The sequence below is a fragment of the Atractosteus spatula genome, chromosome 21 (assembly GCF_055471065.1).
Source record: "Atractosteus spatula isolate fAtrSpa1 chromosome 21, fAtrSpa1.hap1, whole genome shotgun sequence".
In the NCBI taxonomy this organism is placed as follows: Eukaryota; Metazoa; Chordata; class Actinopteri; order Semionotiformes; family Lepisosteidae; genus Atractosteus; species Atractosteus spatula.
Window position 1 is genome coordinate 701547 of NC_142726.1, and position 25305 is coordinate 726851.

The 25305-nt window shown below is 36.4% G+C and overlaps 1 protein-coding gene across 1 annotated transcript in view; it reads right to left on the bottom strand.

Annotated features, from left to right (window-relative positions):
- The window catches only part of wwox (WW domain containing oxidoreductase), a 381937-nt gene that overhangs the window by 266413 nt on the left and 90219 nt on the right, over positions 1-25305 (bottom strand). Inside the window, exons 6-7 of the mRNA XM_088938904.1 lie at positions 12275-12363; positions 1479-1664 (exon numbers count right to left, since the gene is read on the bottom strand). Coding sequence (XP_088795030.1) covers positions 1479-1664; positions 12275-12363 — 275 coding nt within the window. The remainder of the gene's footprint in view (positions 1-1478; positions 1665-12274; positions 12364-25305) is intronic.

The following is a 25305-nucleotide window of genomic DNA, read 5'->3' on the forward strand; positions in this document are numbered from 1 at the left end:
GTCCCTGAGGGTCAAGGTATTATTTCATGGCAAGGGGCTTAGAAAAATAATCTTCACTTCAGGTCAAATGTCAGCATCTTAGCTTTTCCAAATGAAATAAAATAAGTAGAAAAAAAACCTCAATGACTTCAATCAGTCCAATTCGGGAAAATATAAGCCTGAAATAAAGTATGAGTCATGGAAGCCATAATATTATATATTAATCGTTTTTTCACCTTTCTTAGAAAGTTAAACCCATAGCACAGTGCCTGTTTAATTTCTCCCGTTTAATCTCTAATCTTGCCTTTGCGGAATGCTCTGGCCGCACAGCAGTTTCTTGTGGAATACGGAGACTAAAGTGACCCCAGGATCTCCTGCAGTTGGCTTGCTGACCCAGTGCTGGAGCACAGCCGCAGGGCGCCAGAGGATCTGGGACAGCAGGTCTCATCCCACGCTTTGTTCTTTAGCTCCGAGAATCTGATGTGTCTCAGAGATGCAAAACCCCTTCATGCACTGTTAAAGCAAAGTTCTTCACTCTAATACAATGATCAGGCTCACCTGCATAAATAATGAAGTGGAAACTTTATCTAAATCCATTTTTAACTGATGGTGTATACGGCAATGTGAATATTTTCAATTTCAAAATAAAAAAATGTATTCATGTGATAGTCTAGTATAAATCTCAGAAGCAAAGAGCAATTGAGCATTGCAGTGCTTCATTCTAAAAAACAATTACAAGTGAACATTTTGAACACTTAATTACTAATAAGGTGTACAGTACTGTATATTATTTACCTAAAGGTTTTGCATTTAGCTTCAGATGCTAAAGTCATTAGGTATCAGGGAGAACATTTTTATAGAACACAAATATACTGTGCCAATCACCTCTTTGCCCTGATTGTAGTAGCCACACTCCTGTGATTATATCTGTAATATCTGCAATATATATCCAGCTTCCTCTGTGTGCAGCAGTTGGAATTCATCGAGCAAGACTTTAATTGCATTGCTTCTTCTGCTAGAATAACTCCAAGTACGTTCTTGGCAAAGCATTGGGGGTTACTGCATGGCAAATCTATTGAGGTCATTTCACTCTGATTTAATCAATCTTTATTCCATCTCCAGCCAAAATCAATTCCTCTCTTCCAAAATGTCCAGCCTGGAATGTGGGGAATGACAAGAGTAGAGTCATTCTTCAGAATGACCACTGTAGTGCAGAAAGAAGTTTAGTGTTTTTTTAAGAGGTGACATAAAACACTATAAGTTACAATATGAAAGATTTTTTAGGGGTTCTTCAGTAAAGCACATTATTTGTCTTCCTTTCTATAAACATAATCTACATGCGGAACATGATTTTATTATTTGTTTTCCTGCCTTTTTCATTTGTTAGCTAGATCCTGTGTTTGCACAATATGGACTTTATTTTTAAAAAGGAAATCTTTCTTTCACAAGTTCTTTTTTTTATAACTCAGAATCTACAGCAGCCCACGAAGCCATCTGACCTGTGGGACTCTGAGGATACCACAATCACTCTGGCAGGAACAGAGCGGCGGAGCACTTCCTGGAGGCCCTGAACCAAGTAGAAGTGTCCCAGGTGACAGATCTGGAAGGTTGACTCTAGGCCATCTTCTGTCAGCTTATAGGGCTGAGCAAACACAGCAGCGTTGCAGATCAGAATGTGCAGCGGCCTAGAAGAAATAACAAGATTCATCCTCACTCACAAGTACTCTAGGAAAGCAGAAAAACTGTTCAGTCTGCCAATGTAAAACTACACTGAGAGGCATTAAATACATTAGTAGTATAACAATAGTATTTGTTGCATTTTTAAAATCCTCAGTATGTACTGTATATAACATCTGAAATACTGCTTATGACTTTAACCTTGGCTGTCATCTGTTAAAATGTACACTTGTGTTAAGTGTGGGAATAATCACACAATACAGACCTTTTAATTGATTTCTTTTTGTTTTTCATATTTCTTTCCTATTAAGTCCACCCATGTTGTGCCACTGTATATGATGCATGGATGATGGAAAAAAAAAGCCAAAATGTATTTCAGTGAGATTGTGATATTGAATTCCCAGGTAGCTTTATGCTGCTGTCTTGGCTAAGCTGACAGAGCCTCGAATCTTTGACTAACGTGACAGCACCATCTGCCATCTCTGAAGATGAAGATAGGTTGTTTTATTTCCAGTCGGATGCTGACAGTATAAAGCTGAAGACTAACATACCACACCAGCAAGCCCTTAGAACATCAGGTAACCAAAGCTAAGTAACAAGCAATTGAAGGGCTATCGCCTACGCTAAAATGAATCTTTAACTATCTGGTAAATTACTCTCCTTCATCCTTAAAGGGCATTGGGCCTTGAAACATGATTATCTAAATAAATATAATAATCTGCTATCTGAGATTTGTTCTTTCCTTCCACAAAGATGTGAAATTAAAGGACAATGAGTTTATATGACTTCAGTAATTACAGACGTGCTTCTTTGCTTTCCACTTATAATCCCTAGTGGGTAAAATACAGCAGGTAGATATTGAACACAGCTGACCATGTGCCAAAACAAATGTGCCTTGAATACTCATAATCCTTGAAAGAATACTTGGCTATTTTAGTGTGAAGGCTGTGGTGGAGAAGTTGATTAGAAACTCTTAATGGACTGCCATATCATAGGATCCGGGCTAAAGTCCAACTCATACCAATCCATGTTTTTTCTTTCCTTTTTTATTAAAAAACATTTACTTTTCTAGGGATAATAAGCTCCAAAGGGTCAAAACTGCAGAAAAAACTATTCCGAACAAAGACTCAAGACAAAGTGTTTTCTATGATCTGAATAAATTTTAAGAGTACAGCATTCTAGCATTTCTATTGTATACACAAATTACTAATTGTAATAGCAATGGTGGGTTAATCTACAGTATTTTAAATGAATTTATGGCTTTTATGATTAATGCTTAGAAGATGTTAGAAAATTTAGCACCTCTTAAATTGAAAGTCAAGCTCACAGAAGATCTCTTACCACTCAGACTTTCCAGAAGCGAAGGTCAACATAAACAGAACTCTACACTGTCAGATGTTTAAGGCATGGATCTAATATTTCAAATAAAGGTAGAGTTAATTAATGTTGTGAATTGGACATAACGTTCTAAGTGGTGTCTGAAATGTACACACATTTGGTGTGTAAAAATAAAACTTAAATCTGGTGATAGCAGCACTCCAGTGGGCTTGAAACCACACCAGTGCCGCAGAACAATCTAAATACACCCCACCAATTTTTAATTTCTTTCATTAAAATTAATTATGAAGACCACAGGCAGTTTGTGTACTCTGTGTTTAAGACTGCCTGTACAATTAATTAAAAACTGTATGCTGGAAAATTAATCTATAAATTGTTATGCCTGACTATAATGAGCCATCTTTTGTTATTAAAGGGAACTGTACATTCACCTTTAGGTTACAGTAGTAACTGCAATCGTACTGAAAAGCACACTGTGCATGGAATAGTCAAAAAGATGCAAGCATGGTTGTGGCTTATCTTAACAGATACTACAAACTACTGTGTACTAGTCAGATAAATCACAAATGTATTTAGCAAAAATGGTGGTAAGAAAGCATAGAAAGAATTTTTTTCACAGAAAGAAAAAAAGAAAGATTCTGATTTCATGATAAAATTGTCCGTACTTTTATAAAATTTTATACAGTTCTATACATAAAATGTAAAAATAAGTTAGGATGCTTTAGAATGCAAACTGCTGATCATAATCCGAAGCTGTTTTTTTTCTCATACTTTATGTATGCATAACCCTGCACTCACAGCCAAGAATTTAGAGCCAAGAAATACTGGGTTTAATTCCAGGATCAGCCACTAATTTACTGAGTGACCTTGGACAAGTCTTGACATATACTCCTGCCTGAGCCACCTCTCAAGACATCTGAAGACACTCGAAAGACCAGGAATCAGGGGCCAACTCCATGTCAACAAATATTTCTTCATTCAAAACATTCAGACATATTCCTTTCTTTTACCACAAGGTCTCAATTTTGAGACACATACTATTCATTTCTTTTTCCCCAATGATTTAAGGCACTAGTTTTCTTTTGACCCACTGTTTATTTTTTTTTATCAAGATTAGGATCATCTAGTAACTCATGAACAAATGTAAGAATTAATTTAGATGTGTCTACACTTAAGCTGCCAGTGTTGTTCCCTTTGAATTACAGAACCGATCGCAGAATCACAAAGCGAAATCACACATGTGCTAGATTCCACACCATGTTTCCTCAAATTTAAAAAAAAGTCAAAGGCAATTCAATCTACTGATGTAAGGCAACAGTTCTAATGTCACTTCAACTCTCTATACTGTAGTCAGAAATAAGTTAATATTAACGCTTTATGGGGCTTTGTACTTACACATCATACATATCACTTTCTGACCATTACCTTGATCTCAAATAATGCTTGCTGCTATCAGGCAGTGAAATAAGAAAATGTTTGTTTTAATAAATTGGTTGCTAATTCTTTCCCAAGGTTTTTATTACAACAAAACACCACTGCCAAAGAGCAGGGAGACAGCAGACTTATCCAAGGACAATAGAGAATGAGTAAAAAATACACTGCCACACCCTCGCTCAGTTTATGAACTTTACCCTTTTCAACACATCAAATTAATAAAGTGAGCAGGCCTGGGATAATGCAGGGAGGAAAAACATGACATGCTGTTCACTTCACTAAAAAAAGCCATTCGTTTTTTCTATCAAGGCTTTCTAGATTAAAAAACAAACACCAACAGAACCCAAATGAAATGTAGGCTCTGCAGGATTGCATTTCAACCACAGTGAACTCCTGAGTCCCAGTGAGCCTTTACTGTAAGTCAAACACTACATTATAAAAACACTTTGCAATTGAGCAACAAACATGCAGTGTAGAAAGCACTACATAACTCAGATAACCCATTCATAAATCCAAACGGAGTGTTTCTGTTTAATCCCAGTCCCCCCTGGTGACTAAACCCTTCCCAGCTCCTGATCTGATCTGAACAGTTTCTTTGGTGAAAAGAATTTAAGGTTCAATACCTAAGAACTGCTGGCAGGTTCAGTGCTTAAATAAACATATCAGGTCGTAATTATTTTAAGTGCAGTAATGGTACACAGCAAATGGCCTCCTTGAAACACATGTTTGAAAACAAGGAGAAACAGAGTGATGAAGATGGGAGAGAAAGAGGTGAACCAAACTGGGATTTCTCACTTGACTGCCAGTTGGTATTCTGAAGGGGAAAAGCTGAAATTAAGGAACAATAACAGAGCCTGGACTAGTTGTTGACATGCTCTCTCATGTACTTAATGTATTCCAGTTCCACTGGGCTTGCAGGGTTCTAATAACAATAAATCATTATTCTGGCTTTTCTTCTTAACAGTTATCTTTACACCCCCCACTAATTTAAAGAAAATCCTTTAGGAGGATAGTATCCCCTATATGTCTAAAAATGCCTTCTGAACAGTTTCAAAAGGTGAGTAGACAAAATAACAAAGACCTAATGACACAAATAACAAATACATTCTCATTATTTATATCATTTTATCTACCATACTTATGACACCTCCATTTTAGAAGAGCTTAGCTCTTTTCAAACAAATTTACCCCATGTTGAGACTTCAAAAGCCTGAAGTAACAAATTCCAGACCTGCAGTAAAACTACTAATAGAATTCAGTGGAAAAAGGAGTGAAAGAATTGGATGAGAAAAGTATTTAACTTTAAATTAGCTATAAAGCAAAGCCCTGGAAATGTTGTACACAGTTTGACTACAGTGCCTCAGATGATTGTAAAAAGTCAGCTCCATTTTGAACCACTGTATGATAAATTGTATAAAGTAAAAAAAAAAGTTTATAATAACAAAAATGGGGAGAGTTTAAAAGTTTCATGGGGACAGTTTCATGCATAGTTGAAAATAAGTCTGTGTCTACTGTGACAAGAAATGCTTCTTCATAAAACCTAAGATACAGTATGAGATCTTTACTCCCATTGCTATTTTAAGGCCTCATTTCATTTCTCACTTTATTAGTGTTTAGTAAATATCTTAAACAGTTTAAAAATCTGCAAAAGAATAAGAAGAAAAATTGCTTTAAATTTATACATTATAGTAATAAACTACATTCAAGAGCCAATATTCCAGTTTTGTACCCGTCCCATACACTAATTGTATTTTCCATAAAATAAGTGCAAAGTCTTTACTGACTCTTACCTTATTGCTTGTCCCAGAGTGTGGTCTCTCATGAGCAAAATGTAACAAATGTTTTTAATACTGTGGCCCCATATTATTTTAAAATCCCTTCTACCACATTAACATTGGGCTTCTCTGAGTGGAAACGATCATCCAAAGATGTGCAATTTGTAGAAATGTCAGCAGGGAGTGCTAAGTACCATGGAGGGAGGAATTACACAATATATTTACTTTAAAAACCCCTGGGGGAACCAACTCTGATCAAATAATAATCTCTGTGCAAAGAGAACGATTGCTTTTATATCTATCTGTCTTGGACTTTAGTCATTAAGACTGACTATAAATTGTCAACGGAGCTATAGCTTGGTCTGAATCACAGTACTATTCCAACACATTTCTCACATGTTTTTATAAAGCAAGTATATATTGGATTTTGTTACACTCAAGACAGTTTTATAGTAAAACTATCACATTAATAACATAATGACCCTGGAAATTGTATATCTACAATTGTGTATCTAATGTGTATTTAAGCAACATCATGTATAAGACTGGACTGCCATACTGTATAAGTTTCTGTAAGTTTCATATAAATGTGTCATATAAATGTTTCATATATACACTATATACTATATATAGTATTTGTGTTAGACATAAAGTGCCTATTCACCCTTTTTAACACAAAATATAAATTTGTATATACAACATGGCAGTACTGTTGTTCAAAATGGATCTTCTCTCGCAAATCAGTGTTTTCGAATTGGAAGAAACGATTCATTTTTGTTTCATGTAAATACATTTCTTACAGGATGCAAGACAGAAATGTATCCTGTAATAAGAACTAAACATTTGGTGTGTAAATATAAAAGTTAGTTACTGTTATTATCCAAAGAAACTGTGCAATAATATAATGCATATTAATAAAATGCACATACAATTTTATGTCATTCCATTAGCAACTCGAAGTGATACAGGGTTAATTGAACATTTCCAAAACAAGCCATTTGCAAGCTGGTGGTCAAGTCAGTCAAAAGAAGGAATAGAGAAAAAACTCAGATTACATTTCACCTGCCAATGACAATGATTTGCTGCGTTTATGCCCGAAGATATATGAGCTGTAATAGAGTTGAGAAAGCCCCCTCGACAGCTGCTTGCTGCCATTCACACCTGAAAGGTTCGATGTTCTGATGAAAATTAATGTACTCTGACGTCCTCTGGGACTCCCTGAGCCCCGGGAATAGCTAATGAAGAAATACAACCTTGCCAGAGAGAGGCACATGTGGAAGAGCTTTTTTTCGACTTGCAGGGAAAGTTTGAAACATGTGTGGCACATGTGTGGCCTGGCTCGTGCCAGCGTTCCCCGTGTGTTGAGCACAGTGCCAAAGCTCTGAAATTCCAGTCCTCGTCCTGTGCGTGTAAACATTCAGGTCAAGTAGATTAACTGCTGTGCTAAAGTCTACTTTCAGGAGAGAAGAAAAACACATTTAGTTTTCATCATATATCACTTCTCATCCTTACATCCTTACTGTGGATGCATCACATCTGTGAAGGAGGAAGCTGGAAATTGATTTCTATGATTTTTTTTTTGCTGTGATCAAGGTTGCTTTAGAAATTCAATTTACTCGTTCTTCTAATAAAAAATGTTCCCTTCTTTTAACAGTTGATTATTAAAATCTTCAGTATATGTATGTTCCTACAGCACAATGCTAGGTACTCAAGATTTTACGGGCAACAATTAAATCTACAGCCTCAGTGCTTGAGAAATTATAGATTTCTGGAAAAGGAATCCACTCAGATATAGTTGTTCATTTGACTCCATCTTACAGCTACTGGAGAATCACATTCTTTCAATACTATTAACCTGGAAACCAACAACCCATACTTTGACCCATACTGGATTATGGACACAGATCCAGGCTTTGCCACCCAGGCCTTCTATGAAAAAGTGTCATAAAATATCCAAAGAGGAAGAAGAGGAAAGGGACTTTAGGTGTGAAGCAGGTCGACACCCCATAAACACAAGGTACTGTATTCCATTTCCTAAGTAAGTAAACATCTCAAAAACTACAGGATATATAAAAAGTCATCTGTCTTTAATATGTACCTGTTCTTAGAACCGAGACTGAATACAGACAGTGAAGCGATGGAATATAAAATAATTGTTTCTTCTATGGATTTTTTTTGTTTTAGTTTTAACAGATGAATTTAAAAATAATTAGAAAGGACCAAGTCTGGATGAGTGAGAAGTGTGGATACAGACACATTTTCAGACCCTTTGGAGTAGAAATCCATCCATGTACAGTGTCCAGTTCTTCTGATCTATCTGGTTTACTCTTACACACTTCGTGGACTCCACATTAACACTTGGATACACTTCTCCAGCCTCTATTTCTTTTGTGCCAAGGTGCTCAGCTGCCCTGAGGTGAAAATGATCCCTCCAGCTGGCGTCTGACCTCAGTCCTTGTCCCAGAGTAAGGGTCTCATTAATGGGCAGCCACTAGGACCATAGCTTATTGCTCCTTTGCAAGATCCATGTTCATTTTGGGTCACTGGGCCAAATAAATGATTTGGGTCCCAAATGGTTTCAAGCTAATGGGTTAATCTTTTTTCCTATTAAATGCCATCAGACTCTATTATGAAACTTATGAGAAGATCTATTTCGGAGGCAGTGGTATATAAACGGTGTGGATTTGCAAATGCTTGACCCTGTCTTTCTGCTGGCTATTGAGCCGTGGCCAGAAAACAAATCTACCAGGCGGCACCCTCCAAATGGCCCCTCTTTATTTTTTCTTTTCTCGTATCTGTGACATCTGAGGCCAGTTTTCACAAATGCAGTACAGTACATCAAGTTTCCACAGCTCAACTGCCTTTGGCAGGAGGGTCACTTTCACCAGTGAAGCAGTGAGTGGTTTTAATCAGGGGAGATAGGAAATAAGGATTCATTACCAATTCTTCACCATTATGCACATGGCTGGCTGCTGACCAAGAAGCAGGTCTTGGCACATGATACCCCAGCCTGAGGGCAGCCTGAGGCTCTTTGTGCCCTGGGGCATCCAGAAGGCTGGTCAAGGACCCCAACTGAGGACAGGAAACCTCTGCCAGAGGAAGAGCTTGGACACGGAAAACTCAGAAAACCACTGTAACGCTGACCAAGAAGAAATGAGTGTTAAAAGTTTCTGAAGAATGACGTCAGTATTACCCATCTATCATTACGGCTTGGAAAAAAGGGTCATATGGTCATATCACATGATCTGTAGTTAGCATGTGTACTATTTAGAACTGGTTGTATTCACTTTAGCAATTGAGAAAATGTATATGATAGCATTTGGTTATATTTTCATTTCTACAGAAGGTTACATTAATTTTATGTCTTAAGAAGGGCCTGCAGAGTACGTGCATGAAAGCACGTCTTCCCATAAAAAGATGCCAGGAAAAGGCCCCTTTTTAATCCAGAATCCAGGAAAATTATAGAGTGTAACAACATATCTGGAAACTCGTGACTCCTAAAGACAGATTCTCTTCTGTTGAGGAAGCACAGCATACCCTAAACATCTTTACAGTTGCATTTCTAAGGTTCTTCACACATATTCTGCATTTAACATACTCTTTTCACATCACACAGAAGTCTTACCCTTTTCTTCCAAAGAAAAATTTGTTTCCAGCTGTAAAACAGGTGGTCTAATCCCTTGCAATCCCATATAAATTGACTTCTTTACTGACCACAACCATAACAGAGTACAATTTTAACATTGTAACTGTCATTCGGGAGGAAAAAAACTCTGACTGGGAAAGACAGTTGTTGCATACAAGGCGGACGCCTCCCATATCCCAGGATCTGCTGAGGAAACCTAACCACATCGGACAATAAATTGCCCAGAACCCACTGATATATTGTACAGGGATGGAAAATGATTCTTGGACATCAAAATCCTTCTCTGCCAACATCCTAAAAATACTGAACTGCAAAATTCCACATTTCCTCAAGGTATTCTTCCATCTACTATGTTTTTCATTTCTTTGTAGTTAAAGTCCATCAATGTTTACAGGGAAAAGAAACACTGAAAGCAAGGAAAAATAGAGCACTTTAATCGAGAAGCAAAATGTTTGGACAGGATATTCTCTTTCGTCCACCATTAAAATATCCCACACATTTCTGTCAAAACAGTCACTTCAAAGTCCACGGCAAACGCATACCTCAGGATCTCACTAACACAACCATCCTGTAGTCACACATTAGGTACAGCTGAGTAAATACTGCAAGACCTTGCAAATCATATATTAGAGTCAGTTATATTTTCCTATTTTAATTCTGTCAGATTCAGTACCATATCATCCTTCATTTGCATTTCTGATTAACTGTTAATTGACTGTTCTCAAAGTTGGCAGGTCAAATACTTGCAAAAACAATTTTTAGTGTAGTAAAAGTCAGACTTGTACCTAAACCGGGACGTTAATCACGAAGTGCAAAATGAACAATAACCAGAGATGCAGTGTGCAGAATTCTTTGAAGGAAAAAAGTGCAGAGTGCGCTCTTATTTGATGGAATTTTATTACATAATTTATTAGCGTATGTAAAACAAAGTATATTGTTACATTATTATAATGACAGTTCAGAACCTCATGTTTTAAAGTGCAGTTTCACAAGAAAGCTTCCACCATGGAAAGATACTTTTATATCTGTATGCTCTCACAAAAGCCTTCACAACTTTCATGGGGGGAGGCAGCTTTGTAAGTGACATCTTCCCCTGCCCCTCTCTGAAATATAACTTCATCAGAGCTTGACTGTAATTGGTTTAACTAGGAGACTATGAAGGACTTATTACTCTCTAGAAATCAGTTTGATATAATTATTTTGTTGACTGGGTCAGTTGCTTATTGACTTCTGAGAGAGGGAAATAACACAGCAACATGACTGTTATTATTTGAAAGGTTGGCCCAGAGCCCTCTCTCTAATTTAATAGATGTGAGTGTGGAGAGGGTCAAAGACCTTCTCCGGACAATGTTGACAAAGTAAATACAATTTTAAAAGCTTGGACAAAGTTTCACAATATCACCTGAAATTCTGTTGATGTATTGTAATACTTTTAGATGTAAAAAAGTGACTATTTTGTAATGAAAACAGAGAGGGAGTTAAATACCAAACTAATACTGTGGGATGTAACATCTTGCTTGTAACCTCCTGGGTTCTAAGTTTAATTATACAGCTTTATTACCAAAGCACATAAGTCTCATTATTTTCAAAATTAATATTTATCGCAACATACACAACACCACTTATCTAATAGGAACTTGGGGCAAAGAAGCACAAAAAACATAGGGATTAACTTGTGAAATAAGCACACCTTTTTGTCCATTAGAATATCTACTGTAAAACTGTAAACAAATAATAATGTATTGTTGCCACTACTCACTTGCACCTCTTGAACAAAATATGTGAATACTTAATATTTGTTTTTAGTTAAAGGTCACATTGATAATGTGTTCTAGCAATTATACTACTAACTAATTATACTATTATGCTAAGGTGTGATGGGGCAACAGCTGTTATTAAAACAGAAGTCTTATTAGTTTGGTAATAATCATAATGTCTTATACTGTAGCAGTTTTAATCTAGTATTGACAAGATAATCAATTTAGGATGTAATTCTATTCTCAGGAGCAACATGATCTTAATGGAAAATCATGAAAATGTAAGCTTGGTTGCTTAAAAAGTGAAAAATCTAAAACTAGAATTCCTTCAAATCACAGAGTGGTTTTAGAAACAACTTTTCTAGAAAATTTTCCTTAGGTAAAAACAGCAACTAATTTCGCTAATGATACAGAACTTAAATGCATATATTTATTTGTCTTATTGATCTGTTTCTGGCAGTAATATCTGGATTGGTATTTCTGGCAGGAAATAGTTGGGTTTTTTTGCAAAGTATTGCTGTTGCTATCAACAACATCATGCCATAGTTACTGTACCTGATGCTTACTCAAAAAAGAATTACATTTTTAACATTTATCTGGGGAGAAATAAAAAAGGATGAACGAAATAAACAGAGGAGCAAATTATTCTGAAGATGTTTTTGACTTACAGGTTTCTTGCCTTGAAAGCCTCTGTGAACTCCTTCACACTGTGCAGAGAAGCAAGGTCAAGGGTCATGGCTTCCACCTTGGCCTTGTGCTAAGAGGAAAAAGAAGTATAAGAATTAAGATCGAAGACTAAACTCAAGGCAGATCGCTTTCAGATGATTTGAGTAAAGACTGCACCCAAAACTAAGCAGCTGCTCCTCAAATGTCCCAGCTTAAAGCACCCAAATTCTGCAGAAAGACCAAAGATCTACACTATTTCCTTAATCAAGAAGTTTGTATAATTACGCAAAAAACAACAGCTTTCATATCATAGATATGAGATCAATAGTAACACTAATATAGACAATTGACAACCAAGACAAAATTTTAAAAGGCAGTCCTAGCAATTACAACAGATACTGTACACAGTATCAACAGCAGATACTATAATGAAAAGCAGGGATCATTTTGTTACGTATTTGTTTAAAAAGACAGATTATGCAGATTCTCTAATTATACAGTCATTTAGAGTTTTACTGAGTTACAGTACACTCTGCAAAATGTTATATCTGAGTTATTCCTAAGTGATTAGTTTTTTCAGATTGGTCGAGAATAGACAAGCACAAATTATGATAAGCACACATTATGAACTTTGTGTAAAACAAATATCTCATCCTTGGATTTATTATAAAATACTAACATGCAGGTAAACTAAATTTCAAATTGTTAGTAAACAAAATCTTGAGGAAACAGAGCAAAGGTTTCTTGAAAAAGACCATTATGATATGTACTCCATCAGGCTTGACCACACTGAAGACTGGATGCATTATACTATAAATATATTTCTACCGATTTCAGCATTGCGACAGAGTAAATAATAAAGAATGCTTTTTGTAACAGAGAAATGTAGAGTGGCACTAACTTTTCAAAAGCAGGGTATCTGTGTCTGAGAGTTATGATTTTTATTGTCTTGTGGTTTACATATAATATTGGTAAAGACACCTTAGTGAAGGAATACTGCCAGTAAGTGAACAGAAAGAAATATAAAAAGCCTGTCATAATGTCTATAATGGCATATAAAACAGCTAAAATAAATTATGGATGACTAAGGCAAAATCCATATGATAAAGGGCCTTTTAGCATTTGCTTTTATGTTTGAGAGCAATCGCCTCTTACAGTATGCTGTTATGAATCCTTTAAAGATATTGAAGAAATCATATCTCTTGCACAAGTGCGTGTTCAACAGTCACTTTATATTGAAAAATTTCTGTCTCCTTAAAAACGAAGAGTACCATTTTATTCAAAGAATATTCATCAAAAAAGCCAAATTTCCCTGTGTTTTTGCTCACTGAAAGCATTTATTTTAATTTTGAAAGAAATAACACTTGTCATGAACTCACACTTTAAATCATAAACAAGAAACTAAAGTTAAAGAAAACATATGGAAAGAATGTTGTGAAAAGAATACTTCTTTTCCTCTTAGAACATGTGCACAGAAGTCAAAACCAACTAGACATCTTTACTCATTCTGCTAATACACACTAAATGTCCCTTCATAAGAAATAGACTATGGGCCAAAAAAAAAACCTTACTTAAACCCTGCTGGAAAGCAGGCAGGAGGTCACCGACAACAGCACAACATTTAAGCTACTTATACAGATTTAACAATACCCTACATCAATGCGGACTAAATTCAATAGCAGTTATAATACTGCCAGACCTAATACAGCCACCAATAATAAAAGACTGTTTATGGAAAAATCAAAGACCTTTTGAAAATATTGCTTTCAGGGATTGATGGATTTTACAGGCCACTTTCCGAAGTAAATTTCTTTAAAAATGTTGTTTTTTCTTTAAATAGGACTACCTCACTGTGGCTGTGTTAGTTCTGCTGGTGACTTAAAAGAAAACTGACCCTTTTAGTGGGCTGTGGAAGAGCTTTTAATTAACAATTATAGAAATGGCTTAACAAATACAGTAAAAAAAGGAGACAAAAGCCTTGCAATTCTGCAGGGTTCAGAACCCTGATGTGTATCTGAGGTCTGTCTTTGGATGTCTATCCAAAGATTATTAACTCTTGTCTGATGGCAGCCTTATCACTGGTAAACCCTAGGATCAGTTACTTGGATTAAAAATAAAATAAAATAAATCCCCTGCAACAGTGCTCTCAGCTTCCTTTAACATTGCACAATTATTCACTGAGATATACCTGTCACTGAAGTAAAAGGGCTCTACCTAATAAGTCTAATTTCAGAAAATTAACTTTTGCCTCCAGGGTTTTCTCCTACTTTGAAAAATTATTATCTGATAACATCAAGTCATGCACCAGCCTCAGGTCCATTCAAACTTTGCTAGCATGTTATCTGAAACCTAGCTGGGTATGTTAATGCTGTTAATTAATGTCAAAATGAGTGCAGAGAAGCAGTTTGATTCTGTTCATGTAGTTCATGCTTGTACTGCAAGTGTCTGGCTGGGCAATCAGAAAGACGAGACAGGTCAATTCAGCAAGTTCCTCTGTTAAGTAATCTGGATGGATAAGAAGGAAAAAAAACACTGGGGGCTTTGCTTGGCTCTTATTTAATAAAAAAAAAATGAGCAGGCTTATAATAATCTTTGGAAAACCTGAGAGCTGGCCTGGGACACAAGCCGCAACCCTCTCCGCTGCCTTGCAGGCACTGTGGGATCATGCGCCTTGCAAAGCAGAGGGAGCCTATAGTACAGGCTCGCTTTGGTGCCTGCCTCTCCAAGCGGTCAAGAGTCAAGAGTGGTAAAGTTGAGCTTATTACTATCTATCACCCTAACTCTGAATCTGAGGGGTATAAAAGGAAAAACAATAGTCAGTGATTCTTAATTTATACTAAAATCACCTCTAGTATATCAACAAGACACTGAAATTCATAAAATGTTTGAATCTCTGATCAATTATAATGATTGAGAAAATTAACTGTTCTGTGTGTATTAATTGTTCCCATTTATTTAGGACAACTTACATGGAATTTCTCCAGGAGTAATATGACAAACATCAGTTTTCCATATTTTTATTTTCTTTTAGGAAAAAAATGTTTGACTACATTAAGGCCTACTGTATATATAGTATATAATACATTCGCTAGCAACAAGTTAATTGGGATATTAATTGGAATATTAGTTATACTATCCCATTGAAAATGGAACTGGTTATTAAGAAAAGCATTCAGGCATAAAAACATTTTCAAGAAAATATCTGGATAGACACTCAAAAACAGATTTCAATTAAACCATCATATACAATACACAGATAATGTATGATATTGAAACGAATTTAAATACATTTAAGTTTCAACTTTTCAAAGCATCCAAATAAAACTCCTGATGTTAACACTAAATTACTTAGTAAAAAAATACAGCTTTGGAATTCTTTTGCCTTAAAGTAATAAACTCCCTTTTTTCTAGGCCCTAGATCCCTACATGACTAACCTGTAAGATGACAAGCACTTATCTTATGTACCACACTTCCTCTCCCAGTAGCATTAATAATCCACTGGTAGCCATTAGTACAAATGATTAACAGCACACAGACTAAGGCCACTTAACAGAAGAGCGGTACAAGCAATCAACAGGAATGGAGCATGACTTGCTGTGCCTGTCATAGATATATTACCAAGCAGTGAAAAGTGCCAGATACACCAGAGTCCCCAACACCATTCATCCACTGAGCAAGCATGATAGGGACCTTGTCAGCGTAAGCCTTCTCATAAAAGCTAAATCATTTCTAAAATGCAGAGGCCATTTTTATGAGAATTATATGCGCATATGGTATATTCACATATATTTGTGAGCTATAAACGAGGCACTGCATCTGAGACAAATGGGACATTTAAATCATTTCTCTTAAAAGAAAGGTTTTGTACTAGATTTCTGATTACCTGCTGGTTTAGAAAAAAAATCCTACCGATGCCAATTTCCCTGGTCTTATCTCCACTAGGAAACCTGTCAGATCATGTTACTCAAGAAGCCTGATTCTGTTTCTACTAGTTTCTTCTCAATTTTCCATTCATGGGCTTGAAATCCACACTGGAGTACAAAGGATAGTTTCAACAAGGGTCAATATCTACAAATCAGAGAAAAATAATTGATGAATATAAATGCTTTTATTTATCAATACGTGTAGTAAATAAAACTTTAAACTGGCAATGTCTAAATGCTATATACTGTATTATCACACACTGATGCTGATGAAGTGCTGCTGCTGAAAAACAGTCTAATCAGCTATACAGTCATACATCACACAACACCTAGACAGCTCTAAAATAAGGTGCCATCTGCTGGAAAATTTTAGCAAAAGCAAAGGAAGAATTTGACCTAAACCTCAGAAAGGTTTTGATAGATATGCAGGATGATGTTTATGGGGAAATACAAATCTTTTCATTATTGAATACCTAATAATAGTGCTGATGTCATTTAGATGTGCTTATCCCCAGTGGCTAAACAGCATAACAGGACAGCTCAAAGCACAAAACTGTTGGTAGTGATGAACCTGAAAATTTCACTTTCTCTACATTCCGAAAGCCATAAGGGGGGCACCAGAGTGATCTCAGTTCTCACATGATCTTCACATCACTTTGTACATCAGTGCACCCAGCAAAGCACACTGCAGGAAAAGTACATATTGCTTTTGGAAGCATTGATTTAAAAATGTATTCTGTTGCTTTTTTACTACAATTTTTGTAAGGAAAAGGGAAATATTATACAACATATGTAGGAAAAGACTGTAAAGTACAACCAGGATCTATTTAAATAAATTTCTTTTTAAAATACCACTGGCAATGTTCCTTTGAAGCATGAATATGGCAATTGAATCAAATGTAAAAAAAACTCAAATCTGAGCAATGTTTTTTTTTAAAGCAAGAAGCTTTTTTATTTATTTTTTAATCCAAATACTTTCCCAGCTCTGCCACCAGTGTCGATTATCATAATCCCTAACCATTTGTTTCTTAAAAGTGCAGACCCACGATGCACTTAAAACACCCATCCTTCAGAAGAGGAGGAGGGAGCTGGCAGCAGTTCGAGTCTTGGCTGTATTTACAAAGTGACAAATTATGTTTCCTGCTATGTGGCAGCAGAAACAGCTCACTCAAATGGGTTGATAAATGTAAGACAGAGGCACGACAAACTGGTTTATTTTTATTACAACTATAACTGCATTTCTTTTTTTTTGTTCCCAAGGAGGACCACATGATTTATTATCTATATCATGAAAAAGTAGCATTAGATCTGACAGGGAGTAGTAAGTGCTGTGAAACTCTGGAGACGTGTTCGGGCAGCCTCAGCTCCCTCGAGTGAGATGACCCCAAGACAAAACCACACTATTATTAACCATAAAACCAGTTTCCATAACAATCAAAATAAACTGTTGGATATTAGGGTTATGTCAAAGCATCTACAATATCTGTAATTTCCTTTTACCTCTGCAGTGCTGCAGGTGTAGAAAAGTAAACAGAGGTGTGGGGATAAACTAGGAGGACACAGAGAAAAAGAGGACAAGTGAAGGACATGGGCATGGAACACAATATTGTATAAAATACAAGTCCAGCTTGAAAATTAAAACACAAAAGCACGTTACCCTTATGTCACATTCCTTTTTGTGTACCACAATGTGAAAAGTAAATTATACAGTCTTTATGTTATTGCATAAATAATTTAAATCTTATACCAGTTGGTATGTACCATATAGAGATACAAATACACTTACATCCAAACAAATCCCAACACTTACATTGGAATATATGTCTTACAAGCTCATGCCTCGGAAGTCAATGATCTTAGATTTTCACCATATAATAAGACCTAATTCCCACAGGATTTACCCCATTTTTAAATTTTATTTACATCATATTTTTATATTAATATTGAATCCCAAGATGTCACCATTTCCCATAGTTAGCAAAATGCATAATGCATCCTCTTCACTACTTCTGAGTATTATATACATCTACATCAGACAGGCAGTGATGTGTCATAAAATCTGAACCAAGTCACTACTACAATGAACAGCCTTTCTCCATAAACTATATGGGGTATCTGACACCCAGGCTACAAACATGACTTATCTAACAACAACAAAGGAAACAAATCAAAGCCCAGTTTTTTTTTGAAAACCCACATCTGTAAAGAACACTTTCCCAGACCTGGATATTTAATTATAAAACTGATATAATCTGTGTGGAACAGCCACAGTCTACAAAAGGATACTTTCCCACCCAAGAAGTGACCTCTGTGGCCTGGATTAAAGGGATCCAATTTCAGCTTCACAGAATTACATGCATGTAACTGTTCATCTTGCTTTGATGACAATGAACGAGTACTGTGATCAGGATGCAGCAGCTTTACACACACTAAACTGCTGCTGCTCAGCAGGGTTTCAAAATCTGAACATGTGCAGCTATAGATTGTACTGCATATAAGACAGCACAGTCTGAAGCCTATTCCAGATTTCAATCACCAGGTTGAAAGAAATTATAGTACAAGCATTAGTAGATGTTGTGTCTTGTCAAAGATTTAAAACGACTATTATTGACCAATCCATGGTCATGTAAATGAATATTGTGATGTTTTAACTAGATAAGATTTCTGAGGCTTATTTGTGGCATGGAACTATAGGGTACTGTAGGTTTTAGATTCTAGTGGGAAGCTGCATATGTGGGCTGCAAGGGAACAAGCAAAGGTTAACTCCACGATGAAAAGTACCATGAAAAAACGTTTTTTTTTTCTATACAAGCAAACTTTGTGGTCTGACCAGGACATTGTTGACTCATTCTTTTTCTGTCTCAGGCACTGAACTCTGCAGCTCTTTCAAAGTTGCTGTTGGCCTCACCTTGGCATCCCTAACCAGTTTTCACCCTGTCCAGCTGCTGAGTTTGGAAAGATAGCCTGCTCGAGGCAATGTATGGGTGCCTCCCACTTCTTATTGGTTGGCTTTTCCATTGTCAAAGAGATACTAAGGGTCTTTGAAATGTTTTTTATACTGTTCTCCCGCTATGTGGCTTTATACAATTTCATCCCTGTGTTGTTGAGAAAGCTCCTTGGTCCTCATTGTTGAATCTTTATATGAAATTCACAACCTGACTGAGGGACCTCACAGAGACAGGTGTGTTTATTCTGAATTCATGTACACAGACAGAGGACCCTCCACTAACTGTGCCACTTGTTAAGGTCATTTTGTGCACCTTAATTAATTTACTTAAATTAAGTTTAAACTTAAACTTAAATTAAGATTTTTTCTATTTTTCATTCATATTATGTCTTTCTCCTACTTCTTTCTTTTTTTTGCTGTGAACATGTTGAAAAGGTTATGTACGTGTATATAAGAAATATTAATTTCCACTTCTGAGTGTTATGAAGGCAAGCTTTTAAGAAGCTAAATGTGAGAACTGTACAAGGGACTGAATACGTTTGCAGGTCAATGTATAACTCCTCAGTGTACTATTAACATATGGCATAATAAAGCTAACCTTTATTTGTAGAATTAAGGGAATTTCCTACACTAATAAGCACATGAGCTTCTGAGACCAGGATCTGAATGATGTGTTAGGAGACAACATCTTTATAAAAAAACTGGAGCCCATCCAGAAGGTAGAGGTGCATCCTGGCTGCCTGCTATCCCCCTGCAGATTGAAGTCTTGCGAAGAAAATAAAGTTTATTGCCTGGAAAGAGGGGAAAAAAGCATGTAAAAAGCACTAAAGCAATGAAGGTGAACAATTAGACAGATGGTCAGGTTTCGGGTAAAAAAAGAGAGAGGAACACACCAACGCAATCGTTCAGGAATTTTATGAGAACGCTGACAACTTCTTACCACTTCAAGGGCGTTGGAAAAGTTAAAATCACTGGAGCCATCTCTGTTTAACTTTGGAATAATTGCTGAGCATGCAATACACACGGTGCAGGTGACGATGCTAACTGCTTGTAGCAACATAACATTTCTGCCTTTGGTTTTAATGACTTTTTTTCTAACAAAGAAGTATCCTTATGATTGAAAAAACTGCAGGAAACAGACCAAGGATATATATTTCCATCATGATTCACAGATTTTTTTCTTTAAAGGTACTATAAATCTGATTGAAGGTCATTAAGGAGGCGTTAACCTGTTTTATGAAAATGTTGCAAGACTGAAGTACACCTCTAGAAAGCACTGAGCAAGGTTGGTTTACTTATTCAACATATATAGAAACAAGACAAAAATATTGTATTCTGGAGGTCAAACCTAAACTTAAAATATAAAATGGCACAGAAAATTAAAAACAACAAATGCATAAAATAAACCACATTATACAGCTTTCATTAAGGTGACTTGTAAATAAAGTAGTAGAAAGTACTACTAAAATGCAAAGACTTTTTTCCAGCCAAGGTCACCATGCTGACCATTTTGTGATTGCCCAAAGACTTTGTAAAATAATCATTGGTCTCGGCTCATCTGCTGAGAACAGCTGCCCATAACATGTGAATGACCTCTCTAGTATTCGTTGTGGTGGGAGAGCCTGGGACAGGATGAGAGTGGTGGACCTCTCCTGGGATTGTCTCTCCAGAGAAAAGCTGATGCATTTTAACAGGCCAGCAGGAGCAACTACTGTGGATGTGTAATGCCTTCACTATGGATAAAGCATCGGCTGTCCATAATGATACTGCAGAATCTGTTCATCTTCGTTTCTTTATTTGGCTTTATTTGATTATGTATTTTTGTTTCATTTGACCAAAAATAAATGCAGTAACATTGTTTTCTTTTTTAAATGATTTATGGATCGTTGCACATCTCATGAGTCACCAATGCACATTCATATCCACGTAGCTCCATTCACAGACCTCACGTGTCATACTGCAAATACTGCAATAGGTGATAAATCTCCTACCCTTCTAATTCCCCTGATACTGCTGGAACAGTACACATCGCCTTCACCGGTAATGCACTTTATTTGCCCTTCAGTCTCATGGAATACACAGTGTGCTCATCCACTGCATCCAATCTGAACTATTTCGCAAACATCACATAAATTGTCCTTGAGTACTGCAAACAAGCGCTGAGTTACCTTAGTGCAACCAAGTTTCGGAACTTCAAAACCTAATGCAATATGTTGTACGAAATCGCAGTATAGTACAGTATATGTTATTGTGCTATATCATGATACCTAATCAATTAAATCTCTTACCTTTCCTTTGAAATCTAGATAAATATTACCAGCTAAACGTAGTATGAATATTTAGTTTGGGTGCAGGATGATGTTGTGTTTGAGTTTTGTTACAAAACATCATAGTGATGTAAAGATCACTATACACGTCTAACATTACCATCACATACATGAAGAGAATTTACCAGCACTTGTACAAGAGCACTACAGAGATACTATATTATGTACATTATCTGAATACAAGTGCCACTAGTTTTAAAGAAAAAGCAGTATGCAAGGACAGATAGCTTAACCTCATTAATGGGGGATATAATGACAAGACATCAGACAGGTAGACCTGAAATGACACTCCATATACCTTTGTGTCCCTGACTGTCGGCTGCACTGAATAATGCAATTATAAATCTTGCTTTCGAATCCAATACAATTAAGAGATATGAGATGAACCAAGGCACCTTCCTGTTCAATATGATGGCAAGACATTCTACTGACCCATTTAATGGTTATAGAATAGCCTTTAATGGAACCACCTGTGTGGAACAGCAAAATAATGCACTGCTTTAATGCACTGGCCTCTCACCTTCGCCATTGGGCCTGAAAGGAGATCTCACTTAAGTGATCAAAAATCACTCCGATTTGATGGCTGCACAGAGCCTCTTGCCACCCAAGGTGGTTTCAGCCCAATTCCCAGTGTAATAACGTGGGAGTTACAAAACCCACAATGAGAGTAATTATACTTGATACATAGATTTAACTGGAGCTGAAGAGTTTTTCAAGATACAGTCAGATAAAGCAGAGTATTGATCACTCAGTTTAGTGGTGATTGAATCACATATACTGTAAGAACTAATTTATCATATTATATTAAATTATTATTACTACTGTTATTTCATGTTCTGGGCCAGGTACTATAAAATTAATGATTCCAACAACTACAGTTTGTTTTTTCTAAATTACAATAAATGAGTCTAAACTAAAAAGACCGAAAATAGAAGGCATAAATTGCAAGTAATCCAGGAAGTCTGTTAAGCATTGCTGCTGTTAACAGTAAACATAGAGAAGTTTAAAGGCAAGACTTTCAATGCCACCTGTGCATAAAATTTTGTAATAGGAGCAATACAGCACTATGAGTCACAATGTGGGTTTGTTTAATTTCCTCACTTTATTTAGTGGGTTACCTCATCCAAATAATTCTAACAATTTCTTTTCAGTCAATGATTACAATAAGTGACAACTAAACATAATATAAAAAACACTGCCTATTCAATTCAGCCCATAACTGTACTTAATGACTGGTTTTAAAATATGTTAGGAATAGAAAAATAGAAAAAGAAATAATTGGATGTTAAGAGGACATTAGATCTTTAGCAGAAAAGGGCACCTTTAGAATGATTTGTCAGGAGGAAATGAAACCAAGCGATGTCCACCAACTCCTCCCCTCTTACAAGGGGGTTTGCCTTTGAAGACCAGGGATAAAAAAAAAAATACATGACCTTCTCTTGACCAGACCACACAAAATTGCTCATCAACTTTCAGGCCATATTTTATCATATATATTTTTTTTAAAGAAGAAAAAGAAAAAAGAAAAAAAAACGGCCAAGTGTGAGACTCATTCATCATCCTGTCACAATTATGACATTCGTTCATAAATACCAACCAATCTCCTCTACACCTGGCTGAGTCTTCTATTCAGCCCCATGTAACTCACTAATTACACCCTTTCTCCCCCTGCCCCTACTGCGGTCCGCCCCGCACGCGCTCCATCGCACTATCTCTCTCTCCAAAAAGAGTAATGATGGAGCACAGAAGACCGGGCAGGGACCCTTAAACTTTCATACATATACACATGCCGCAATTAATAAAGAGCCCAGGCTCTCCTGAGGAAAGGGGAAAGTGCCTGTTCAGCACATGAAGGGAGAATATGCAATTTTCTCAAGTTAAGTCTACAATAAATTGATTTCTGCTTTCTCTGACACAGTAGTCCTAATGAAAGCTAGATAATCTACAGGTTTTGAAGAAATCAAGTTACAAATCAAGTCACAGGTATCAGAAGATGAAAGCAGTGATGTTAGGGCAGGAAAGGATTTTCCTTCTCTGGGCTAAAAACTTTGGCTGATCTGACAGCTCTCCTGTTATTTATTTTTCATAAATGCTCTGGGTTCGAAGGGTGTTATCAGAAGATGCCAGTCTGTTTAATAGAGCACAAGTATGATTTTAATTTGTGATCAGAAACACTATAGCATTTTTTAACTTCCTGTCATCACAGTTATATACCAATATTGGCTGATTACCAATAACAACCACTTAATACTAAAAAAATGCTTCACACATATACTGTAAAAAAGAGGCTCCATTCATCATCTTACACAAACACACTTTGTGCGCTCAGTATCTCAACAAAACCCTTAGCGAGAAATTATTTAAAATGTCTTTATTGTGAGGAAATCAGCAAGATTGCAGGCAAACTACTCCTCTTTTTCAATCAAGAAACTCTGTTCTATGCAGTTGAAGGGTTTGAAACCTTATATTGTGAAACTCTTTGTTGTCTAAACAAGTTGAAATTCTATTTTTATAAACAAACCATAAAATGGAAAAAGGGCCTTTAGATGTTTGTACAGAACAGAATGTATTCATGATATGGATTACCATCTATATAATATTTGGCAGATCAGTATGATATTTTCATTTGATTATGCAAATAATATATGCAAATAAACATTACATATAATATACAGGAGGCAGTGTATCGGAATGGGTCAGGATGTATAGCTGGTTTTGGGTTCGAGTCCCCGGTGCAGACACCACTGCTGTACTGTACCTTGAGAAAGGATCTTCAGCCCAGTTGCTCCAGTCCACCCAGCTGTATGAGTGGGGACCACTGCTTACTGGCCGGTAGGCTCTACAATGAACTAGTGTTACAGTACGTCACATGCTTTGTTTCTTTAAAGCCATGGATAAGCACCAGGACAAGCTGTAGCCTGATGAGTGTTGTGGCTCAAATACAGGAACAGCCAATACTGTACATACTGTATACAGGATAGATACATCACAACATTTATCAAAATTATTGTCATTTACCCTCATAAAAGATTCAACACTGCTAATTGTGGCCAGCTCTCCCAAAACCAAGCCATCTTCAGACAGAATCTCAAGGCACAGTTCTGATTCTATCAAATCTGTTACTGCAAATATTTTAACTTTATAAGACCACGGCTGTAAAATTAATAAAGATAAAAAGATGTCTATGGCTCCATTAAAGCTCTCTTTCCTTGTCAATGAGATTAATAGCTTATCTTTAAGAATTTGCATATGCTGCAAATCTTTTCATATCAGGGGTGCTTAGTTTAAGAGGAAACATCCTGAGCTGCAAAATGGTCTAAGGATAGGTCTTTCTTAAAATAAAAAGTACAGTGACAGCAAAGGTATTTATTGATTATTTCTTCTGTACACAGCTGCTTCAAACTACATCTTTTAACATGATTTACTGAGGCTGCAGTTTCTTAAAACTACTGATCGTGTGCATTGCTATGCTAACAGCAACACAGGCATTGTTCTTCAACCAGCTAGTGTATCCATGTGACACAGTTGGGGTCACGCCACACTGAATGATTTAACGCTTGTTTTGCTTCAAGCTTCTACAGTTTTGACATTGCTACAATGCTGTTTGGATGTTTCAATAGTTAAAAGGAAATGAACAAGACACTGTTCTCGTTATAACCTTAGACAGTTTGCTATTTAACTAAAAACAGTGTTAGGCTAGACCGCAGGGCCTTAATGACAAGCGACTTAATCAACAGACTGGAGAGATGTGGCTGTAAAAGAAGGAAACAATTAAAACAGCAACTGGTCCACCAAAACACTTCCACAAATTTAAAGACAAATTAAAATAAAGCAA